Source organism: Amborella trichopoda, chromosome 3 (assembly GCF_054954075.1).
Source record: "Amborella trichopoda isolate Santa Cruz 75 chromosome 3, AtrichopodaSantaCruz75HAP2 v2.0, whole genome shotgun sequence".
Taxonomy (NCBI): Eukaryota; Viridiplantae; Streptophyta; class Magnoliopsida; order Amborellales; family Amborellaceae; genus Amborella; species Amborella trichopoda.
This window is the reverse complement of record NC_142338.1, coordinates 56,731,710-56,751,433: the sequence shown is the minus strand read 5'-3', so window position 1 is coordinate 56,751,433 and position 19,724 is coordinate 56,731,710. Positions and strand designations below refer to the sequence as shown.

The 19,724-nt window shown below is 33.7% G+C and overlaps 1 protein-coding gene across 1 annotated transcript; it reads right to left on the bottom strand.

The window, feature by feature from the left end:
- Positions 1-4,372: 4,372 nt before the first annotated feature.
- PNSB5 (NAD(P)H dehydrogenase 18) lies at positions 4,373-18,127 on the bottom strand. The gene is made up of 9 exons (XM_006838822.4): positions 17,585-18,127; positions 13,401-13,519; positions 12,861-12,964; positions 12,615-12,766; positions 9,500-9,772; positions 9,338-9,401; positions 6,222-6,284; positions 6,040-6,098; positions 4,373-4,814 (listed from the first exon to the last, which is right to left on the bottom strand). The coding sequence occupies exons 1-9, from the start codon at positions 17,885-17,887 to the stop codon at positions 4,572-4,574; spliced, it is 1,380 nt and encodes a 459-aa protein (XP_006838885.2). The 5' UTR covers positions 17,888-18,127; the 3' UTR covers positions 4,373-4,571.
- Positions 18,128-19,724: the final 1,597 nt, after the last annotated feature.

The window sequence follows — 19,724 nt, the reverse complement described above, 5'->3', positions numbered from 1 at the left end:
CCTCTGTTATTGTTGTTCTTCTTCTTCTCTCATCTTCTGGTTAACGTAGTTTAAAGAGAGAGAGAGGGAGTAAATTTGGGGTTTATGAGGTAGAGAAAGAGAGAGTAGATTTGGGGTTTTTGAGGTAGAGAAAGAGAAAGTAGATTTGGGGTTTCTGAGGTTTTACGGTATGGGTTGTCGAGTCACATGGTGGGGTTTGCACAGGATGAGAGAGCTGCACTTTCATAAAAAAATCAAGTCTGACTTGAATTTTTTTTTACGGTAACTTTTGTCTTGAGACTACTGAATTTTTTATTTCAATCTAAAAATCTAGTAAAATCTTGTCCAAACGTTTCAAATCTATTTTAGAATTTTTTTGGATTGTAATAAAAAAATATTGCAATTTTGGGTACATCCAAACTAGCACTAAGGTTTTATGTAAATATTTTCACACCAACCATACGATACCAAATATAGAAATTGCTTATACATTGCTCTTTAAATGTGCTACCTAAGTTACCAAACATGGAAACTGTTTATACATTGCTCTTTAAATGCACTACCTAGTGCTAGTTTGGATGTATCCAAAATTGCAATATTTTTGGATTGCAATGCAAAAATCTTGTGAAATAGATTTAAACAGTTAGACAATCACAATATTTTACTAGATTTTTAGATTGAAATAAAAAATTATGCAATCTCTAAACTATGTACACTCGAAATCTTCAAAGGAAAATCAACTGTAACAAAGAAATTATGAAGGAGACAACAACTCGAGTTGCTGTTTGCTCACAAAAGTTCCACAACAGGTTGGACTAAAGCTTTTTTATCTCTCTCGAGAATGACCAAGCTCCTCCCCTCTCTCTCTCCCTCTCTCTTCTAAAATTAGAGGTAGACTCTCATCATACCTCTAAAACATAGGTAAAAGGGAAAACTCAAATAAGGCAGAGAAGAAGAACGACAATAACATGAGCGTGGGTCCCTTGTTAAATGAGAGAAGAGAAAGGAGAAGCAAAGAGATCTTTAATTCGCCGTTAGAGTTTACTAGCTTGGATATATTGTTAAAGAGGAGAAGAGAAGAGGGAAGCAAGGAGATCTTTAATTCACCATTACGATTTACTCTTCTACTTGTGGATTTGTGGTTGCTTCAATATTAGAAGGAGAAACACGTAGCAAGGGGTGAGAGAGCGTTAATTGTGTAATTATCCCCTTCTTATTGAGGGAGAGAATCGTAGAGAGAAAAATAGACTTTAACACGTAAATGGCTTTATAATAAAAGAAAAAGAGCTTGGTATTTTTTACAATTGGTATTTGAAAAAATATATTTTATTGGATAACAATTTATTTTTATTTGACATACAAATTGGCCACATATATATATATATATATATATATATATATATATATATATATATATATATAGGAAAACACTACAAAACACCTATAAGTGAAGTTCTATAATACTTCACCTACAGTTTTATCACCGTTCAAAGTTTGTCACACGGTCGTATATATATAATAGTGTTTGAATTTTAATATTTGTTTTACAAATCATAATTATCTGAAATTTTGTAGGTGTGTGTGCCTTAGTGAGATGCACATGAATAAAATATAAAACAAACAATTGAATGATAAAGATTACGCAAAATACCCCTATAAAATTTCAAGGGTAATTTCATCATTTTATTTTATGACTGTTATTTTTTTAATATTTTATTTGGTGCGACTTGGTCATATCTACACACGCCCCAAATTTTAGATAAATCTGATTAGTACAATAATTATAAAAAATTCAAATACTACTAGACAACTGTGATGTGAGATGAACTTTGGATAATGATATGGCATAGGTGAAGTACTATAAAACTTCACCTGTAAGCGTTTTGTAGATGCTTCCATATATATAATATAATAAACATATATTATATTATACAATATATAATATATAATAATTTATAAATAATATGTATTATATATTATATTAATTAAATACATACAATATTATAATATAATATAAATGTTATATAATGTATATAATATTTTATATTATCTATGTTATATATTTATATTTATATTATTAAAAGGTAGTTGTACTATATATAATAATTATATTAATTATATAACATAAATAATAATATTTATAGTTATTTATATTATATTATATATAATATATGTTATATATTATATATATACAATATATTATCTAATATTATGATATAATATAATATAAAATAAAAAAGGACACGGTTTCTAATGTGGCCAGCCTGCATATTGTAGAAATGTGGGCTTGGCAGTAAATATATTTTTAAAATATAATTTGATCATAATTTTTAGAGAACATATAATCTTTAACATGGAGATTATGAATATGAAAAAAAATAAAATAAAAAATTGAAAACTAGAAATAGTAATTATATTAAAAAAAACATTTGAAATTGTTTTTAGATGGACCACCTATTTGCGTTCGTCGATGGATGTTTTACCCCTCTAGATTGCATATTGTAGCCCATATGAAACAATTTTCCAATAATATTTATAGTGTAAATAGTAAATAATGAATAGTGGGTCCGCATGTGAAACCAAATACATGGGCATGTTTCCTCAGCTCAATAGGTATGGCTTCGTTTTACCATAAATAAGATTATTTTCACGATAAAAGGTTTTACCATGGTATTTTATTTGCACATGCATTCGCACAAACCAAATGTATAAAACGCGATTTACATATATAAATATTTCACAGGGAATATTTACTTGCGAACCAAACGTACCCCAAGGGGAATTTTATGCAAATATCCTATTTGCGGGATCAAAAGACAATTCTACATTTAAGAATTTATTTGAGATCCCTTTTTTGTCAATTTTTTTTACCCAAAATGCCCCTAATTCAGTACTTGAAGTGTCGGATAATATATTGCCGAACCAAAATTATTTTTCTTTTTCTTTTAAAATCAGCACACTTGAAGTGATGGACAGACTTCTGTATAAAAATATAAGGGGAGCGCATTGACCTTTGATATGTTTTCTGCTAAAAGTTGGCATGATACTTGGGTGCCAAATGACCTTCTCAAAGAACTTGTTTACTTCGACTACCATGCCACTCCAAAAAATAAAAAGGAAACTAAATAAAAGGGTTTATTGTTGTGTGCAGAAGCTCTAAAATATGAAAGGTTGAATTTTGGCTAAGTAAAGAGGGGGAAAACACAGCCTACTGCAAACAAAGAACATGCAAAAAAAGTAAAACATACTAAAAAAAAAAAAAAGTTAGTGGCTCAATTGATCTAAATTAGATGACTGGATGGGGGACGTATATATCTTCAATGCTATAGAGGAAGCATAGAAACCTTTCTCATTTAACATTTAACATAGGGCGCGGTTTCTATAAGGTTGCAACCTTAAACAATCCAATTAAGGCGCACCTCCAAATTTTATCATAACATATAATTTTGTTGTAAATTTTTTTTAGGATTATCTTAAAAACTATTTTCATATCTAATTAGAAAATTTTAAATTAAAATCAAGAAGATCTATAAACATATGAAAATCTTGAAAATGGACGGTCTAGATAATGTGTTGCAAGATGCACTATTTTTGGATTTCAAATTTTTTTTTTTTTAATATTCATACATCTTGATGTTGAGATGATCAATTAGAGGATTTTTCAACATTAAAACAGCCTTTCCAATAGATTTTTGAGATGCATCTGTGATTCTACATTTTAAGGTTGCAACCTTATATAAATTTTTCCCTTTAACATATATTGTTTGATTTTATTTCAAAATACCCATTCAAAGACACATGATCATGAGCTGGAATAGGTGCAAATAAGTAAAACATTAAATAGTACATCTCTAATGCGTATTTTGATAAATATCCTAATAATTTATTATAGTGTAGAGGGTAGACCAATCTCTATTATTTAGGAGAAGAACCGGAATTGTATCCATGATATTGCATTGAAACTTATTGCTTTCAATTTTTAATAAGGCAACCAATATATTCTCATTTCTAGATATATCACATAAAACAATTTTTTAGTATAAGACAGAATAGTGTCGTAATTTCATTTGACTGAAATTTTTTACCTAGAAAATTTTCTAGAGGGCTTGAATAGATGGATATTATATTTTTATTTTAGTAAGAAAGAAGAAATCATTCTAATATTATGATTCTCAAACTCTTAGTCCAAATTTTTAAAGAAATAACTTAGAGAAATTCCTGCAAAATGTTAATGGAACTATGATGAAATCGAATTCTTTTAAGTTGAATACTCCAATTGAATTTATGTACCTCTAAAGTGCTCGACATTTTCTTTGTCTTTGATAAGCTGCTACCACTTTCATTATTTCAAGATGAGAAAAAGAGCCTCAATTCACTACAAGAACTTGATGCATCTTCCCAACTCTTACAAATATCATTCCATACAATCTCAGTGTCATGCATCATGGATAAGCTTACACGAGAACCAGTATTATACAAACTGATGCTTTGTGGAGTTGTGTATCGTTTCAATTGCTTGATAATGCACTCTCTCTTCAGGTATTCACATTTCTCATTGGAGTTCCATATATCCATGGCCTTCTACTCTTCTATTATTTTGATTTCAGTTGCTTGATTAGTTCATCATTCTTCAGTGTGAAGTCCCAAAGTTCTCCATACTTCTCATTGAAATCCCATATATCCATGGTATTATACTCTTCTATCAACTTGTCACGAGCCCCTCTGTCCATGTTGTATATCTCAGGCTCGAAGTTATGGGGTTTATCAGGCTTTCCAATCTCAATTGCACAAAAGATCACCACAAACACGGCGGCACCAATGAACAAGTACTCGCCCTGAAAATTGTTTCCCAACATGATTACATGATATTGCATTCCTTCACAACAACGAGAGAAAAGAAAGTAGGACACCTCTGTCTCTGTGTCAGAGAGAGGGAGAGAGAAGGACACCTCTGTCTCTGTGTCAGAGAGAGAATATTGGATTTTTTAATTCATAAATTATCAGTTCAAATAAAATTAGAGATTTTCCAGACCCAAAATGGAACTTCTTGTCCTATAATCTGTGTTTTACAAAGCAAACCGGTGCGATGGATCATTCACCCACTGATCCCAGTCTTCAGTGATTTGGATTTCTATTAAAAAAAGAACAAAGAAACAAATGATATATATAAGGGAAAAATTTATATAGAGCCAAGGCTCTAAACAATCAAATTAGAGCCCACCTTAAAATCACTAGAAGAGGTTATTTTGATGCGCAAATATCCTCAAATGGATCATCTCGACATCAAGATGCATGGACATGAGAAAAAAATGGATTTCAAGTGTTGGAAATAGTGCATCTTGTAACGCATTTTTAGACCGTCAATTTTCAAGATTTTCAAGTTTTCATAAATCTGCTCTATCTACACTATTTTGAAGCTTTAAATTTTATAATTAAAGATGAAAATATATTTTATGGCTATCACAAAGATTTCCATTATTGAAACCACATTTCTCGACACTATTTGAAGGTGGGTTTACTTTGACTGTTTAGAGCCTCGGTTCTATTCAAACCGCACCTTATATTTCATAATATGTGGATCTTAGAACACTAAACTTGGATAGCTTATTCTGTAGGCATGTTGATCTCTCACAACAGATCTAGCATTTGTTATCAAATAGAGCCCGGGAGGTCTAAGCTGTAAGATCTCTCATGATTTTTTGTCATAAAAAGTCTACGTTATACAGCATATTGAGCAAATTGTTGATTCTGACAAGGGACTGGATCGATCTACAATGATCTCGACTAGAACCATGTAGCCAAAGATGTGAAATCTAAGCTTCTCATCGATGAACCTGGGAGAGAAACCACTCCCACCGTACAACCATGAGACATATTTAGATGGTATTCAGGTTTTTAGGTTCATTTTGAAACACGAGTTGATTAGCCTCAAAAAATCTCTTGCCATAGGTTAGAGAAATCACAGTCAATCATGGGATCCATTTCCAGACTAATCTTACGACAGCTTGTTGACAAACCTCACAACAATTATTTAAGGAAGAGAATTGCACTAAGACTGACCTCAACATGCATAGCCATGCCAGCAACCACTGCTGGAGGAAAAAGCCATGCCAGAAGCCCTGCCGGAACATATCAAATCCAAAGCTTCAGGCCAACTTTTATAGCAAAGAGTACATCATCTAGAGCTTGTTTATTTTTAACAATTGATGAGTAAACTTTGAGGAATTTAACTAATTTTATACCTTGGAAGCCAGAGGGGGGTTCTGCTGCATCATAATCAGACTTGACCAATTCCCAAAATGTCCCTAAACCATGGGAAATAATTTAAATTAAGAATCAGCACAAGAAGGGCCCTCATCTGGAGGGATCTTGATAATGGGGGCACGCGTAATGCCCAAAACACTATTTAGAGCTCATTTTGATAACTCTCAAAAGCGACATTGCCACGCACTCAAAAAAAAAAAAATCCATGCAAAAATATTTGGGGTAAAATGGGTCTGCTGTTCTCAGCTGTCTACTTCATCTCTTCTCCTTTGATCTTGGTGTCCAACATAACAGTGTGCTGCAGGCTGGTTGGCTCATAGAATCAGTTTCCTTGAGCTTTTTACATCCGCATTTCGTGCAATAATCAAAGTGTCATTCGCAATAACCAAACCAAGCTTCAAATGAAGGATCAAAATCATTTAATCAAACACTCTACTGATAAGGGTAGCAAAAAGTGCCTCCAAACGCACCTTTGGATCTATGAAATGAATAGAGATTGAGAGAAAGATATGTGAGCTTGCTTTTATGTTTTATACATGGCTTTGTACAATCACAGGGGTATCTAGAAGCAAGCATATGTCATTTAATGCAAAATCAAGAAGGCATGCTTCAAATTCAATTCAAGTGTCTACTCTAGAAGTGTTCATGTAATCTGAACAGTAAAAAACACCCATCAAGCAGTTAAACATAAAGCATCTCATCTAACCATCAGATAGCAGATCAACTAGCTAAAGTGATGACAAAGAATGTTCTCTTATTTATTTTAGCACTAATTATTAGGGTACATATATCTCTTGATTGTATGGTATATATCTCTTAGGTGTCTAGGGTTATGATAAGATTAGTTAGTAATTCTCAATAACCGTCGGTGTCTATCCAGAACTGTTAGCCGTATATTTATACGGGTTTTGTATATTCTTTATTGCGGGGTCTTGTATATTCTTTATTTCTCAATAAAGAGAGAATTCTCTGCAGTATTCTGAGTTTCTAATATAGTATCAGAGCCTCAACCTCAGATCTGAGGTTACCAACCTCAGATCTGAGGTTGTCGGACCTGAGCTCGGCTATCTAAGGTTGTTGGATCTGAGCTCAGCTATCTGAGGTTGCCGGATCTAAGCTTGGCTTCAGTTTCGTTCTGACTCTCTGTCGGATAGTTGCACCCTCTCTGATGTTGTCTTCCTCTCTCTAAAGTGATCTCGGCACAAAGTCGGATTTTCTTTATTTAGGCAACTGTAAGGATTTTCTTCTCTCTTGAGAATTTGCAAAATTGTTTGTGAAGCCACCCGCTGCCCGTGTAACTGAGATTTGTTATGTTTTGCTTTGCAAATTTCCCTGATTCAATCACTACAAGTTTGCTTTGCAAATTTGCAAACTTCTCCCATTCCAATATTTTTCTTTGGTCTGCAACTTTGTGAATCCATTGCGAACCCCTTTGCGGGTCTGTAATTCGAGATCCAACATAAAGGAAAATCTGACCCCTGATCTCGGCAGTACCATCAAAGGAAAAAGACTCCTCCTTTGCACAAAAACTTCAGCTCTCCTCTTCGTCCTTCGTCCATGGTTGAATCAATCAATACTAGCAGTTTCGTGAGAGAAACTCATTGACCAAGGAAGCACTGCCAAAGGACTAAGATTCGCTTTCGTGCATGGTTGAATCAATCAACACTAGCAGTTTAGTGAGAGAAACTCCTAGACCGCTTTCGTCCATAGTTGAATCAATCAACACTAACAGTTTAGTGGGAGAAACTCATAGACTGAGGACGTACTGCCAAAGCCCTCAGATTCTCTTTCGACTCATCTATTCTTTGCCAATTGTGTTTCGACTCTCTGCCGAGTTGTGTTTCGACTCTCTACAAAACAGCTGCCAAGTTGTGTTTCGAATCTCTGCCAAGTCGTGTTTCGACTCTCTGCAAAACAACTTTTGTCTCTGTTTTGGCCTGTGTTCTAACTGCGAGTTGCTGAATCTGTCTCGGACTACGAGTTTCTGAATTTGTCTCGAATCCACACCGAGTTTTGTTGGCTTTTCCAAGTACCATTCTATTTTCTTAGATGTCTCGACTGTTTTTCTGTCTCCGGTGAAGATCTTGAGTTTTTTTGTCTAATGGCTCAAGTTTGTTGCTCCTGAGGCCATTGTCCATCTGTTGTTCCTGAGGCTTGTTGATCCGCTACTGCTTTCTGTGATTGTTGTTCAAGCAATCTGAGCATAGAGACCACTGCTTCTATTGGTCACGCCATGTACGTGGCAATCTGAGCATGGAGACCACTGCTTCTATTGATCACGCCATGCACGTGAAGACTTCAAGATCCAACTCATTTGTTTATGGTAAAGCAATCTGAGCATAGAGACCACTGCTTCTATTGATCACGCTATGCACGTAAAGACTTAAATATCTAACTCGTTCTTTTATGCACGAAGACCACTGCTTCTATTGGTCACGACATGCACGTGAAGACTTAAAGATCCAACTCATTTGTTTATGCAACTCATTGTTCAAACTCCAGCTGCATTGTGTGAAAGCATCTTGAGTTTGAGGGAGAGTGTTAGCGCATATATCTCTTAATTATATGGGTATATATGTCTTAGGCGTCTAGAGTTAATAATTATCAATAACTGATGGTGTCTATCCAAAACTGTTAGCCGTATATTTATATAAAGTCTTGTATATTATTTATTTATCAATAAAGAAAGAGTTATCTTGGATATTTTTTATTTATCAATAAAGAGGGAGTTCTCTGCCGTATTCTAAGTTTCTAACTAATTCCCCCATTGAAAGCCAAAATGGTGTTGGTTAGTAGTTTCAGTGTGTATCCATTGCAGGACAGAGAGATTGTCAAAACAAAGAAAAGAAGCCAAACAATCAGAGAAAACAAAGAAACGAGCTAAGTAATCAGAGAAAACAAATAAACAAAGCCAAATAATCAGAGAAAACAAAGAAACAATGCTCAGTAATCAGAAAAACAGTTATTCAAAAGTAATTCCCCAATAATCATACCAGAAAAGGCAGACCCCTTCCAAACCGAGCAATTCTTGAAATAAAAAGTGAAACTCAGTTCAATAAAATTAAAGACTAAGAAAGAGAGGGCCAGGAATTACGCTTTTCGCCTTCGCCTTCGTGGTAAGTGTGATGATCATCGTACTCCCCATAATGAAAATCTTCCTATGCATTAATGGAAATTAAAACAGAAAATCAGGAAAAGTTCAAAAAGTTTATTAAAAAAAAAGAAGAAGAAACCGAATCCAAAAGCTTTCACTCACCGCGCTCACTCCATTAGTGGCCCAACGGTCTCCCTTTTCTTCAACAAGGTCAGGCTCAATCTCTGCAAAACCTGCAGCATTCAATCTTGTGATGCTTCTTCTGTTCACCTCAGAATTGAACAATGAGACTGTAAAAATGGCTGGTTTTCTTCTTGATTTTTCAAGAAAATTGGGGGTTTTAAGTGAAACTGGAAGATTGGGTAGATATGTAAGAAGCAAATACTGACTGGTGATGACTGATAGAGAAGAGGATGCAACCATAGCTTCTGGTTTTTAGTGGGTTTTTTTTTTCTGTTTGCCCGCATTTTTCTTCATTTTCAGAGAGAGAATACTTCTTATCCTTGCAACGACAGGGGATTTGGGGCCAGACAAAACGCTCGTGTGTACTGCCAATGAAGAATTTCCCACCAAAACATTCATTTCAAATAATTTAGGCGACCATCACCGTGCGACTTACTTATTGGACGGTGATGTCGGTTTGATCATATCATCATCTCAGGCGTCATAGTATTATTTCTCAACGCATTATTTGTGGTTGGAGTAAAATAAAAGAAACGTCTAACACAATATTGCGACCTCCTTGTGTAAAAAACAAAACAGAGTCTTACCTCCAAATTTTCATTAAAAGAGATTTCAAATATCTTTGAATTTATCATCTCGACATCAATATGCATGGACATAAAAAAAAAATAGATTTTAAGTTTTGAAAATACTACATCTTGTAACATATTTTTAGACCGTTTATTTTCAATATTTTCAAGTTTTCATAGATATGCTCGATCCACACTATTTTTAAAGTTTTAAATTTTATAATTAAAAATAAAAATATATTTTAAGATTATCACAAATATTTCTAATATTGAAATCACATTTCTCGATGCCATTCGAAGATGTCCTTTACTTTGATTGTTTAGAGCCTCGGCTCTATACAACCCTCATCCGATAAAGTAAATTGCCTAGTTGCATACTTTTTTTTCTTTTTTTTCTTTTATTTAAAGGACGAATAATACAATCGAATTTATGCATAATATGGAAGCACGTATAATATACTCCCACAGGAGCACAATATACACCCTCTCCGGCAGAAGAATAACGTGGGAAGATTCTTTTGATTTGAAACTTTGGGAACTATGTGAAAATCATTAGATGGTAATATTTAAACGATCAAATTTGAATTTTGAGTTTTTAAATACTTAGATCTTACTCTTAAAAAACTTGAACGGTTTCTATTCAATATTAATACATTTTTTTCTGAAGCCCATAGAGATGCAATTTGGACTTCTTCTTTTTTCTGCTACATATAATGTATAGGTTGAATATTTCACTTCCCCAAAGTTTGGGGTGTTAAAAATACTCCAAGATTAAGTTTTCCCCGAGAGAGTAAATGGATAGCATGCTCCTTCTAGAGCATGAAATAGACCAATAGAAAAATGTTGTTTTGATGTTAAAAAAATATATACGGATAAAAAGAGAAAAGAGATAAAATCTTTAAAATAATGTATTTTGTAATACAATATTTGCATCATCTATTTTTAGGATTTTTAAAGTGTTTATACATTGGACATTGTTCGCATGCGGCCAAGCCCGCACATGTAGAAATGTAGGCTTGTCAATAAATATATTTTTTAAAATAATTCGATCCTAATTTTTAGAGAATATATAATATTTAACAAGGAGATCATGAATATGATTTTTTTAAAAAAAAAACTACAAATAATAATTATATTAAATGAACATTTGGATTGTTAATTACAATTGTTTTTAGATGGGCCATGTATTTGCACCCATCTTTAAGATAGATGCTTTGTACCTTGGGACCGCATATTGTAGAATTGCGGTCTAGCCCGCATGAAACAATTGTTTGTATAAATTTGCGGGAAAAAGTTTATATAAGGATGCAACATTATAATGTAGAACTACTGATGCACCTCAAAAATCCATCAAAAAAGGTAGTTTTAATGTTGAAAAACCGTTTGATTGATCATCTCGACATCGAGATGTATGACCATAAAAAATAAAAATATTTTAAGTCTCAAAAATAGTGCATTTTCATATGTTTATAGATCTACTTGATTTTAACCATTTTTGAAATTTAAAATTTTATAATTATATATAAAAGTAGATTTTGAGATAATCCTAAAAACATTTTACATCAAAATTATATGCCATGATCAAATTTGAAGGTGCATCTTACCTCTACAACTACGTATGCCAACTGCACCCATATAAAAACTAAGAAGTGAAAGTGTTTATGTCATTGTACGGAACATAACATGTAAAAGAATATATTTTTTTGGTACTGAATTAAAGGTATGAGATGTAAATAATAAATTTGTTTGATACTTTTTAGTGACGAACCTAATTAAAGACATGAATATGTTTGATACACGAACAATATTTTTTTGCAAACACTAAGTTCAATATGGATCGGAGCTGAGGGTATGGAACTAATGGCCACTTCCGGAAATAATGGAAGGAAAAAAAGGACATCTAGGTAAATTTTAAACTTTTGGGGACATTTTTAAATATCTCTAAAATAGGATTATGTACGTTAATTTCCCAATGAACAATGATAAGTGGTCCAATAATAAAGTTAAATTTTTTGAGAAGTTAAATTAGTACATTTTCAATGTTTAAATTCCATTTTATCTTTTTCAGCTTCATAATGATTGTGATTGAGATTATCGACCTATAAAATTATGTCCAAATCCATCACTGAGATGATTTTTTGAAAGAGACTGCATTCTTTTTTTAACTTTCTTTTTCTTTTTTGATTTTTTTTTTTTAACTTCCATGAATATCATTAGAGCACTACAAACAAGTTTAGCAGTCACACGGGCATTATACATCAAACCACCAAGGTTGAAGACCGCGCTATCCGATCTATCCACCTCAAATCCAATCTAGCATACATGTCTTGGATCTCAAACCACAGTGATCTTAGGGTCCTTGGCAGTCTGTTCGTACTTGCACCATCTATCGCCTTTTGCAATTACCAGTCTACAAATCTTTTCATCCTCTATAAGAGTCAATCCTTGCAGGATTGCACTTTTTGGTTCTGCTTCATTTGCTGTGACTGTTCTACATGGCCCTGAGAAAGTTTACGAGGTGTTACCAGGAGATCGTAGTCTCGTACTGAGCATCCAACTCCAGCAGGCCCAAGGTTACCAACCAAGTTCTCATCGGAACTGAGCTTGATGGTACCCTGTGGAGGAGGCCTCCAAAGGCAAAATATCTGTCTCCATTGAATACTCATCTTTGCCACCTCTTCAAGTTTCCAGCATATATCATTTCCAGAAGTAACTAATTTTTAAGTCTCTAAGATGTTTGTATATTCATCAAATTACAGGAAACCAAATACTTGAAAATCTCAACACTAATTTGCTCAAATGTCTTTCTCTCTCTGCAGCCACCATGTGCACGCAGGCATGGAGGGTGGGGTGAATGAAGAGGATAATGATAAGGCTGTGAAAATACACAGGACAATGTTCATCACTTGTATTTTTTCCGCAAGTAGGCTAGGTAAGAATCCACAACCTCAGGATTGGGACAACAATTATCTGCTAGTTGAGTCATGGCTTCAACCAGCCCTACCCGGCAAAGTGATTTCCACTACTTGTACTATGACAATTGTCATCTATTTTTCTCTTCACATAAAACAAGGAATGAAAGACGCAAAGAAACGTAATCCATACATGGAAGTTTCTATATTGAAATACAAGCTTCGTAATACATTAAACTAGACAGAATTTCATCGAATATGTTACATCAACTGCCTGTGAAAAATGGAACTCAATTGTCTTGACCCATCATTTACGATAAAAAATACCGAAGCCATTGTGCAATGGGGCTGGATTCTGATCATCAAAAAAGAATTGATGGATGCAATTGAGAGCCAAACTAAGCATTGAGATTTTGCTTCTCATCCACACTGCTTGCTTTGGATGTATCAGTTGGTGGTGGTGGTTCCTCAATGGTCTCTTTATCTTTTTTCAGCTCTGTCTCAAACTCCTTTGCTGCCTACAAAATCCAAATCATTACTTCTCTTGCAGAACTGAACCAAGAGAACCATAAAAGAAATAATGAAAAAGGAATAAAAAAAAGAAAGGATTCCAAACACTACACAACAGTGATTAATGCCCAGATTTACTTGGATTCTCCAGAAATATTCCTTGGTTTCCATACAGAGACACAATTTGTGTGTGCGTGTGCTTGTGTGAGTGAGTGAGAGAGAGAGAGAAAGATGTCAGTCAGACTGTGACCATTTGTAAAATCCAAATAAATTTCCTCTCTATTCTAGACACATGACATGCATATGTATGCATGTAGCATAGCTTAGTCGCATTTGTATTGTAAATATAACATATATGGAGCCCCTTAGGCTTGGCTCAGTGGTAGACACCGTCTTTCAAATCGGAGGACAAAGGCATGAAACTTGGAAATGTGCTCCCAAAATCAAACCAAGCTGAACTACCCTTTTACAACATGTGAAGAAAAAAAACATTTGAGAATAGTCAGTTCTTTTTGTTCTCAAAAGCTACTCTGAATGTTCGATGCCATTATGTGAATATGGATCTCCTTATAGTGAAATTAGGAGGAGTTCAATTCTATTATAAGTTCTAAAATTAGGAGTTCAATTCTATCATAAGCTGGACTAGGAGAGCAGGTCTTTCTCAATGCAGGAACTAGTTTTACCTTTAGCTTTCTTCATACTTAAACTAAGGCTTGTTTTATTCAAGTGGACAATAAGTGAGTAATTCCTTATGCAAAATTCCCACTTTTTGGCATATCATGCCAACTGTACCTAAACCCTAGCACATACATGAACTTAAGCATTTCTAAACTCAAGGGTTCAATGTCCTTTACTTGCTGCTCTTGCTGTTTTATGGAAAAGCTCAGTCCTCCATATAATGAGCATAGTGAAATATGCTATTGCTATTGGGGTAATGGTCAAAGATCAAATCAATAGATAAATATGTTTATAAGCATAGGTGAAAGGGAGCTACCTGGTCAGATCCATGGGCTTATCTTAAGTAGTTCTTTCCATCTTCATCCAGCAGTAGTTAGGAAGCATCAAATGACTAAGTTACTTAGAAAACCAAGTATATAGTCAATCTATTAGTGCATGGTCCCAAAAAGACTCTTCATATTTTATTTCTCAAATCAACCAAAAACCTACCTATTACATATAAAGGAAAAGTATAAAATAAGACTGTTTATCTTTGGTAAAAGGATATGAGGAATCATAGTCTTATTGAGGGCATGACCCTTGCTGGAGTAGAATGGCAGAACATGATTTCATATAGCCGATCCTGAATAGTTGAGATAAGGCGTTGATGATGATGATGATGATCTTCGGTACAAGGAGGTACACAATCACTAGTGGCTATTAGATTTAAAATTGGATGGTTGGGGATTTACCATTAACCAAGCACAAAGTTCAAAAGAAAATTTCTTGACCTTTGCAGCACATCCTAAGCTCTAGGAATTGACATCTGATGGTTTAGAGTGATTGTGACCTCTTTGCACCAAGGGAAATTGGTCTTATAGTGTACAATCCTTATATATAAATATACTATTTATATCTACCATACACACTTCAGTCCTCTCTTTATTGGAGTTCAAATAGGAAAGAAGCAAAATAATCAAGTGATGTCTCCCTCATCGTCCACAAAAAGATGCATGCATGCACGTGCAAAGTTAGAGATGTAGAGGTTTCCATTACCAGTAGCATTCGTTGAGTTTGATTAACGAATACAGCATTGAATCTATTAAGGCGTGAATGTGTAATAATGAACGTTTTAGTCATTTCTATTATTTGACCCTTTTCTAAAATTACTTTCTAAGCAACTACATGATGTATATATATATAGAAAAAAGTCTATATAAGTGCAAGGCTCTAAACAATCAAATTAGAGCGCACCTCAAAAATTTCACTAGAAGAGGTTGTTCAAATATCCTCAAATTCATCATCTTGACCTCAAGATGCATGGGCATGAGAAAAAAAAAATAGATTTTAAGTTTCGGAAATAGTGCATCTTGTAATGCATTTTTGGACCATCAATTTTCAAGAGTTTCAAGTTTTCATAGATCTGCTCGGTCTACACTATTTTGGAAGCTTTAAATTTTATAATTAGAGATAAAAATATATTTTATGGCTATCACAAATATTTCCATTATTGAAACCACATTTCTCGACAATATTTGAAGGTGCGCTGTACTTTGATTGTTTAGAGCCTTGGCTCTATACAAACCACACCCATATATATATATATATAATTTTGGATTGTCATTTTGTTCAGAAAGAAATTTGTAAAATAGTTACATCTTTTTGCATATCAGCAGACAGTAATTTCATTTACCAAGCCAATGACATCAGAAAGACAGTTTCTAGTTGACAAACTCTCCCACATACATGTCCGGTCGAATTTGATTAAGGGTGTTAACATTTGTATTTGCATTTGGTCATTCTTTATTGTATAATACATTTATTTATAACCATTGAAGTGTAATCCATGGCACAATTTATAACTGTTAAATTGTAATCCATGGCTGGTCTAATAAGGGTGAGGACCTTAAACTTTCCCTTGACCCATCCCAAGCCCGGTTAAAAGAGGTGAGTTGCATCAGGTAGGCAGCCATCATAAAAGTTTGTCACATCTTATCGTGACTCCTGAATCTATGGAATGGAATGACAAGATTCATGTAGCCAACCCCAAAGCATTGGGACAAGGCTTGGATGATGATGACGACAATGTGTAATTGTGTGTCATGAAAAAAAAATAGAAACCTATTAATTTTCATAGGTGTTACAGGTTAGCTTTACAGATAACACTTTCATTCTTATAAAACATACAAATAGGTTTCCAGCATCATCAGATTGAACGGATAGTATTTTCACAGGCTACACAACAGATATAGATGTGTACTGTAACAGAAACCATCACATTTTCCTTTATTTTGAGGGAAAGGTGGCGGCTGATAGTACAGTGGTTTGTCTACCTTTTTCCCTGCTAAACAAATTAGACCCTCCGTAAAACTAAAAGGAAACCATAACCCGCATAATGTTGAACAACTTTTTTCACACCAAATAAATGATTCGCTAACTGCAGAGTTCACCCTTGATGAAAGATAAAACTTCAATGTACTTGACAAACAGAGACCTTCAAACCATTAGAGCACACAGAATGAGAGGAAAAATAAACCACAGGGTAAGACGAAGACACTTAAAAGCAGAAGAGGCTGGACAGAAAGCGGAAGGCGAAGACACTTAAAAGCACACGTTGAGAATCAATACATACTTAGAAATACGAATGCTAATAATATACTTCAATTCAAGGTACAAGAATACCATCTTTAAGATGGACATACCCTACTGATATTTATATCAGGACTCATCAAAAAGGCATCTGATATGAAATTTGTGTGCAGAAAAGAGAAGAGAAAAATGTGGAGAACATTAAGTAATTGAGGTATAAGAATTTTCAAGGACATCTACATAAAAAATGCCTAAGGTGTCGGGATGATTCATTGTTTACCAGGTTAAATCCACATATGATAAACAAAGAAAGAAAATGATAGAAAGAGAGAGCCAATTAACACAAATATGCACTTAATTAATACCAGAGAAGCTTCAATAAGTAACAGAATCAAATGATTACAGCCAATTCGAGCCACCAGACGAATATAACTGCCTATTTACAGCATGGGGGAAACCGGGTGAGTCTGAGAAACTTCAATCATGTTTTGTTGTAGAATATATAAACTACTCAAAATAATTCCTTATGATATTCACATTTTCTTGTTCTCGGAGCTTATTGGGTCCTAATAAAAGCAACAAGCAAATAACAAAAACAACTATTAATGCTTGAATTTTTAAACTATTCCTATCTGAACAGATGGAACACTGGCAGATATTTCAAGAGAAACCCAAAAAAATAAGAAAAGAACTGTAAAATTAGAAATACCACGATAATAGATACTTCAAGAAAAACCAGAACTTTGTTCAACAAATCAATTCATTGTAACTGTTCTTGTCAAACCCCGCAATAACATAAACAGAGAGAAAGAGAGATTGGGGGGAACCTGTTGAAAACTCCTCACTGTTTTCCCAATGCTACGACCAACTTCAGGGAGCTTCTTGGGTCCAAAAACTATAGCTGCAACGCCTGCTATCACGACTAGCTCTGGCACTCCAAGGCCAAACAAGCAGCGGCAGTTCAGCCCTGCATTACCATGGCTTCTTCTGTTTAGAGAGAAACTAGGGTTCTTCCTCATAAACTGCACACTGCTTCCATGGCCGAAGAAAAGAGAGTTAGACGAAGCAAGTGGGAGTGAAGTTGGGGATGAGAGGGAGGGAAGCAAGACAGAAGAAGCAGCGGCCACCATCTCTCTGTCCAGTGTCCAGACGGCAAAATCTTTGTCCCTCTCTACAGGGAAAAGCAAGGGCCCTTTACAATGTCGCCCACAACATATGGATAAATGATCAAATAGATTTTTTTCCTTGCTGCTTGCTTCTTCACCATATTATTCTTGCTCGGTTGCAAATTTGGAATGATTGCTATGCGGTCGGTCCTTAGGCTAGAGCCATCAATCCAAATTAATAAAAAATAAATTTGTACAGGTTCTAAACAATCAAATTAGAGCCCATTTTAATATTGGAAAGTTTTGTGGTAGCCTTAAATTGTATTTTCAGTTATAAAATTTAATTTTTAAAAAATTTATATAAATGTGAGGCTCTAAACAATCAAATTAGCCCGCTCCTCAATATTTTCACTAGAAGATGTTGTTTTGATGCTCAAATTGATCTTCACCTCGAGATGCATGGACACGAGAAAAAAATGGATTTCAAAATTTGAAAATAGTGTATCTTGTAATGCATGTTTGGACTATCAATTTTCGAGATTTTCAAGTTTTCATAGATTTGCTTGATCTACACTATTTTTTAAGCTTTAAATTTTATAACTAAAGATGAAAATATAGTTTAAGACTATCACAAAAACTTTTCAATATTAAAACTATGTTTCTCGATACTATTTGAAAGTGGGCTCAAATTTGATTGTTTACAGCCTATGCTCTATATAAACTTTTGGCATAAAGGGTGCCGTTTGTATAAAGAGCACCTTCAAATAGTGTTGAGGATTCATTCCACTGCCTTCTCTCTTCACTATCTAAAAATTGACACAAAAGAAAAGAAGTTACAGCATAGCCTCTCACTGGTTCTCTATCTAGAAATCTTAATTTTGGATTGTGTAAGCACTCAAGATGATTTGGTTCACAAAAAAAATAAAAAACCCAATCCCCATGAAAAATAAGAAACCAAACCCCATACTAAGAAACCAAAGCATGATTCCTCACCTGACATCAACACAATTTACTGCTTAAGCTTTTAGGTAGTTTTACTTCTCGTCAATTGGTGTTACACCTAAATTTTTCTATCCAAGCTTAATTACTCGGGGGCAATTACAAATTAAAAAAAATTAATTTTTTAAAAAAATAAAATAAAAAATAGTAAATATCAAAGTACGCTATGAACAACAAAAGAAGTCCAACTGAGATGAAAACTATAATATAAAAAATAGAACTAGAAAAGGTTTATCTATAGCGAGAGACACTTTAGAAAGAGACATTAGAAGAGAAAATAAATAAATGATGAGGTTTATGTATGGTTGCAACATTAAATAATCAAAGTTGGCGTACCTCGAAATTTTATCATAAGCTGTAATTTTGATGTTGAAAATTTTTAGGATAGTCCGAAAATTTATTTTCATATCTAATTATAAGATTTTGAACTCCAAAAGTGGTTTAAATCAAGCACACATGAAAATCTTGAAAAATGAATTGTCTAAATAATATGTTGCAAGATGTACTACTTTTTAAGACTTTAAATTATTTTATTTTAATTTTTTTATATTTATATATATTGATCAAGAGATAATCAATCAGAGGTTTTACAATGTCAAAATTACTTTTTTCCAAATGAGTTTTGATTTACTTCCACAATTTAAACATTATGTAAACTTTTTCCAAATATATATACAAGATATGTGACATTAAAACCTCACGCATGATAAAAAGCATTTGAATTACATATAAAATATTTATCCATTAATTTTACAATATAAAATGATTTTTAATTAGAAAATCAAGATTCATATCCAATTCACTCCAATAGCAAAAAAGAATTAAAGTTTTGTGCAATTAAGAAATCTAGAAGGATTATTAT